Genomic DNA, 6362 nt, shown 5'->3' with positions numbered 1-6362 from the left:
AACAATGAGGTTTTGTGAGGAAACAAAACCTAATTTACTCTTTTCCTCCCAGGCTTCTAGACTTCTGATTGGCCAACATTTGTACATGGTTAGGATTTGGCATGTTCTTGACAGCGTTTGACTTCATTTTTAACGTTTACATTTAGACGTAGATATTTTTTTTAAACTGCACATGTGGACCGGATTTTTAAAAATGTTTTAAATGTAAAAAAAAAAAAAGGTATTTTTTCAGTGTTCAATATTGGAATAAAATAAGTGTTCATAGCAGATTATAGAACATTTTTAAAATTATTTACACAGACACACTTCAGTTGAGAGAAGCATGGCTGACAGTCTGATGTCCTCGTGCAACACTATTTGTGAAGGATGGGGTTTTTTTGCCTCATTTCTCAGAAACTCTTCAACCATTTGCATCCTTGTTTCTCTCTCTTGACTCTGTTTTCATCAAGACTCACGTCTGTTCTAAAATAAGCCACACTCATCATCATCTTCTTCATCTGCTGCAGTGCTGTTCACACACCACACACATACAGTGAGGATGAGAAAAAACAGAATCAACTCCGCAAAAGGAACAAGCAGAAAGACAATCCAGTTAATATAACTTTGCATGACTAGAATATCAAAGATCATTGTGGGAAGGGTTCCCAGAAAGTAGTTAAAGGACAACAGAGTCAGAGTTCCCAGACTTCTCTTTTTTTCCTCAGTGGACATTGAGGTGGCAGCAGGCAGGGCTCCGTAGGACTGAGCTGAACAGAAGAGGAACACAGGAGCAGGGACAATGGCATAAACAAGTAATTGTTGAAATTCTTGTAAGACTATGACAAGAGGGACACTGACAATACAAAATGCCCAGACCAGAACACAGACCACCACTGAACTCTTCGGTTGTCTGACACAGTCCAGCAGTGGGTGCATGATGGAAAAATACCTGTAACACAAGAGAAACACAAATTCTGATTATCACAGTGCACAATAGTATATTTCTGAAAGTCAGGATGCTTCACAGTACAAAGATCATGTTTAGAGACATGCAAGGATGCACACACACTGAACAGGTACCTTTCCAGAGCAATGCACATCCTGAAGTAAAGGTTGGCCATCATAACACAGTAATAAATAATGATGGTGATGATGCTTTCCACTCTTGTCACCCAAATGGTCATCATACAGATCTGGATTAGATTGGTGATGAGGAGATTTGTGTAATAGATGATAGAGACCTGACTCTTCTGCACCTGCTGGAAATATAAATGTAATTAATTATTGATTAATTCGATTTATATTTAATATAACTTACATTAATGCAGTAATAAACATGACATGAGCAGCACAAGGAGACATAAAATAAAAATTGATTGATCATACTTTATTCATCCCGAGGGAAATTGGGTTAAGGCTGCCAGCCGTGCCAGCGCCGTCTTACCCTTCCGACCATACATAAATTACACAAACATCACATGGGGAAGACAGGTCAGAGGGGTATAACATGGAAAAAGCACAACATGAGGAAAGATAAGGAGAAAAAATAACTCCCCCAGACTGAGCTCCAACAGGAGATCAGTTTGAGAACAGAAAAAAAACACCTCTGCACATAGCACATGAAAAAACTCTTAATACACCAAAGAAACACATGACAAGCAACAGGGATGGGTAAAGGGTGAGAGACAGCCAATGTCGACAGTGCATCCGGGCCTGCAGCATAAGCGCTGGTCTCCTTGATCCACTGTCAGCATCGGAGGGGAATAAGTTTTGAAGGCGTTTGGAGGGGGAGGGGGGATGAGTGTTTCAAAATCAGTGTTTTCATTACACTGTAGCAATCCTCCTAAACACAAACCGGCTCCTGACTTGCTTATTTTTCGGACTTTTCTATGATATTCTTATTCAAGATTCAAGATTCTTTATTTGTCACATGCATAGTTATACAAGTACAACATGCAGTGAAATGTTTCCTGAAATGTTCCTCGACTGTGCAAAAAGAGAACATTATATACAGTAAGTCAATATGTACAAGGAGAATATTATGTGCAGTAAGTAAGTGAATTATATACATTAAGTAAATTTAAATAAAATGAAATAAAATGAAACAATCTGGAAATTTAAGTTGAAAAATGAGAATGTATTATACATATACTATTGTTTTTCTCTAATATCATACCTACTCCTTTATTTTATTTATTCTTTTTTAAAATTGTCAATGCTTATCAAACTGGTGGCTGTGGTTCAGCAGGTAAAGCTGGTCATTTTGGGGAGGTTGGTGGTTTAATCCCTGGCTGCTCCAGTTTACATGTTAAAGTAGGTGTGAAACTGAACGCAGAGCTGCTGCTGATGCGTTCATCAGTGTGAATGTTAGATAGAAAGCACTGAAACACAGAAAAAGTGCTTTTGTGAGACAGATGTACTTTGAGTTCATGAGTAGAAAAGCACCATTTAAGAACAATTCCATTTAGCAAACTGCCTAAATCACCAACTTCATTTTTCTAATTTTTCTATGGTGGATTTTATTTCATGTGGGAGTACTGCTCAGAACAGAAACCAGTAGCTTCCAAACCAGTTCAAACCAATGTCCATCCAAGGCCTGATTATATTCAGGATGGGCTCTGTTTTCTCCATTCTTCCACTGAACTTAGAAAAAACTAAAAACATTTTAAAAACCCAGCAACTTTAAATTGCATTGCACATAACAATACTTTTAACTTATAAAGGCAGCTAATGTAGGCCAGAGCAGTGTGTCATGACTTATGTAAATTCTGTACATATTTTAATGATCACTAATAATCCACAATAATTAGTTAATATAAGAAAAAACACCTTTCAACCTTACATGCAATGTTCCCTCTAATTTTTCACGTGTCTGAGCGAACACACAAACTCCCTGAGCGTCCCTTGGACCACTGTGAGCGACATCAGACGTGTGCACTGTGGTCACGCCGGCATCTAATCCATCCAAGTTACATGGTTTATTAAAATAATCAAATTACAGCATTTACATTTATGTTAGACTACTTTTAATTAACTGCTTTAGCCCACTTACAATGGAAATGTAAAAAAAATCTAGTCATTGACCTGTGTAGTATGTTAACACTATTGGAAGTAAAAATAACTTGAACTCCAATTTTGAAAACACAACTTTCTTTCTTTTTAAAAAAAAGCTCTGACTTGTATTATGAGTCTGTGGTCTGGGAGAGAGTCCTGTAACTCTCTGTCTGCAAAATATAGTATATAATGACCAATGTTGGGCAATTAATTATATAGCAACTCAGTTTGGCAAACAACAAAGATTTTTGCAGCTATTTTTTTTAAATGCAGCCAAGGCATTTTTAAATAAACATTTCAAACTATTTACAGAACAATCAGCTGTTCTGCATCAAATCTGAAGCCACACAAATCATTTATGCCACTCCAAAAAATAATTTCTGTCCACTATGGAGGAGAACAACAGCCTGATACCCGCAGGCCTGACAACAGCAGATGTATCACTCCTGTAACACCTGTAACATTCAGTACTCGCCTCATTGTTCTGACACACACAACAAAACTACACTACACACTAACTACACAAGATTTGCGCTAAACGTTGCAAATCTCTCACATATCAAAGCACCGCCGTCACTCCTAAAACTTCCCCCCGTTTCTTAACAACTAGATGCCACGTTGCCATATCATTTTTTGATTGGTCGACACGGTACGTTTTTGGACGAATAGGAAAGGGAGAGGGGGGTGGAGTTTATTTTTGCTCAGAGGCGGAGAGTGCTTTCGAGCCTTTTTTCTTATAAAACGGCGTTTTTATGGTTTCTTCCCGCAGTAAATATAAACAACGACAGTATTCAGGAAGAAAACCAGACATTGCAGATTTTTTTATCACAACTCTGGTTTTACGTGGCCTATCAACACAATTTAAAAACTGGTATAAAGTCCACACTTTTTCCGTCAATTGTTCCGTCTGTCCTGCTCACATCTCCAATGGTTATACACGTTAACACGTGGCTTCACTGCACATCAGCCACGCCGCTTTGCCAGCTAAAAGACCGGTGTCAGCACATAAGGACGCTGTCATAGCCTGTCAACCACGTTGATTAGCTGCGCATATACGAATGTAAATCGCATTATTGGCTGGACTATGGGATAAGGTGGCATCGTTCTAATACAATATGGGAGCAGCCAGTCACTCACTGACTACACTGCAAAACAGAATTGTTAAAGTATTAATTTTAATTTCAATTCAGGTTAATTTTTTTTGTGCGCAACACAGATTTTCTGTGCACCGTGCCAGCAGTGCGCAATTGCGCACGTGCGCAGCTTAGAGGGAACATTGCTTACATGTACTTTGAAAGTGGGTTTTTTGAGGCCTGGAATGTAAATTTGCCTGTGTCTAAAAGAATTTGGGTAAACATCAGTTGGTTAAATGTCCTATTGGCTATAAATGAAATAGATGTGATAGTCAACTGTAAAAGGTGGGCTATAGAAACAAAGTATCGACTATATTATGCTAGTATTAAGTCGACTCTAATAACACCATTGGTATTGGCAATAAAGACATTTGTATTGATACGGCCATCTCTATTACAAGAGTTAAACATTTGTTATCCTTTGTCATGAATACAGATGCCAAATCAAGAGCTTTTACTATCAAATTGACCTGCTCCAATTCATTAATTTAAACAGCCTGAGAAGGTATCATTCAGAAATGACGTAAGGAACAAAAAGCATTGGTCCCCAACCTTTTTTGCGCCAAGGACCGGTTTAATGTCAGACAATATTTTCACGGACCGGCCTTTAAGTTCTCAGGATATACAACAAATATAAAATGATACGACCAAGACAAAAACTGTGAGATTTTGTAAATATAATAATAAACATGAATTCATTGTGTAATTGTGTAACTTTATTAGCAGCGTCCTCCTGAAATGCGTCAACAACATTGAGAGTAACATCCTCCTCTCTGCCCCTTAATGCTCTCTGGTTGCTATGGTAACGTGTAAACATTTCTTTCAAAAAAAGACACAACTACAACACCGGAAAAGACCCAGGGAAACCGAGTTAACAATAAAAACCTTTAAACCATAAATTTCACACCCGAGCCTCAGCTCTCACAGCCTGGTACCAAACGACAAACGGACCAGTACCGGGCCAGGGCCCGGGGGTTGGGGACCACTGACGTAAGGAATGACGGGTTTTTTGCTAAATGTTCTAATTATTCACATAATTGTAGACTCACAAAAAGAGATCAACAAGTCATTATTTACTTACCATATAAGACACACAGTAGAGGATCAGTATAGTCAAAGGAAGGCAGACACATATGTTGAGCCACATCATCACTTCAAGGACATATCGCTCCTGTTGATGACTTTCTGTGATGGGGTTTTTCAATGTGTAAACCACTTTATTGTGTGGGATAAGAAGTGGTGTAAAAAGCATTAGGTTAGCATTGTTCTTATATCTAAATATATAATATAAATACATGCAATTATGTAAAAATAACTTAAATAAAATAAAGTAAGGACTAATTAGGTCACAGTGAGAGAAGCACAGATTTTACCTGAAAACTTTCCCTGTAACCTCCCAGTGTGGCCACAATTTTTACCCTACAGTACACCCTCTCTTTACCCTCAAAGCTAGACTTTTTTCCTTTCTTCTTTTAAACAAACCTTTTCTCACAGCGGACACACACTTTTGGAACTGGAGCTGTTTGTTTCAAATAATGCCATCCTGAAGTCCGATTCACTACCTGTTTAATTTCTCCAATTTTGGACAGACACAAAAAAAACTTCTTTTTAACTCTCCTGGCCTCAATTTACAGAGTAAACACACCAACATCCACAGATATGTAGAGCAACTTCTTTGGATGTTCACACTTTTGAAAGGCCATCCATACAACTGATGGTTTCCACTTTATAAGCCATTTTCTGAGAGGAGTGCCAACCGCTTCTAACATAGAGATAACAGAGACATAAGTGCACTCTCCTGTGACTCCTTTACTCATTTCATTATTATTCAGTGATTAGTTGGAATTACCAGTCACTGACTTAACGAACCGGAATGATCTTTTTTCACTCTACAGCACTAAAGTGTTTGGATGATCTGATATCGTCGTGTTGGTGTTGTTCCCAGATCATCATGAAAATGTTGTTCCAGGTTCAACATTGCAAGTGACCAATCACATTGTTGTGACATTATTCTTTTGCGCGCCAAGCCATTCGTGCATTTATGAAATTCCAATGTTGCAAGGACAATATCAATTCTGCTTACCGTTTATTAAAGGGTTAGGGTTAGGATTAGGGTCAGGGTCCGTTGATCGGTGGACAGAGGCGGTTTCTCGCAGCTTAAGTACAGTTTTTTGTTTTAGGGCGGTTTTTCCCGAA

The 6362-nt window shown here is 38.3% G+C and overlaps 1 protein-coding gene across 1 annotated transcript; it reads right to left on the bottom strand.

Moving 5' to 3' along the window:
- Nucleotides 1-389: 389 nt before the first annotated feature.
- LOC120443292 (G-protein coupled receptor 4-like) lies at nt 390-5735 on the bottom strand. The gene is made up of 5 exons (XM_039621619.1): nt 5649-5735; nt 5248-5381; nt 1060-1235; nt 603-928; nt 390-508 (listed from the first exon to the last, which is right to left on the bottom strand). The coding sequence occupies exons 2-5, from the start codon at nt 5314-5316 to the stop codon at nt 390-392; spliced, it is 690 nt and encodes a 229-aa protein (XP_039477553.1). The 5' UTR covers nt 5317-5381; nt 5649-5735.
- Between the last annotated feature and the right edge of the window lie 627 nt (nt 5736-6362).

Source organism: Oreochromis aureus, linkage group 13 (assembly GCF_013358895.1).
Source record: "Oreochromis aureus strain Israel breed Guangdong linkage group 13, ZZ_aureus, whole genome shotgun sequence".
NCBI classification, from domain to species: domain Eukaryota; kingdom Metazoa; phylum Chordata; class Actinopteri; order Cichliformes; family Cichlidae; genus Oreochromis; species Oreochromis aureus.
Note: the sequence above shows the minus strand (reverse complement) of the source record. Positions and strands in the feature narration are given on the sequence as shown.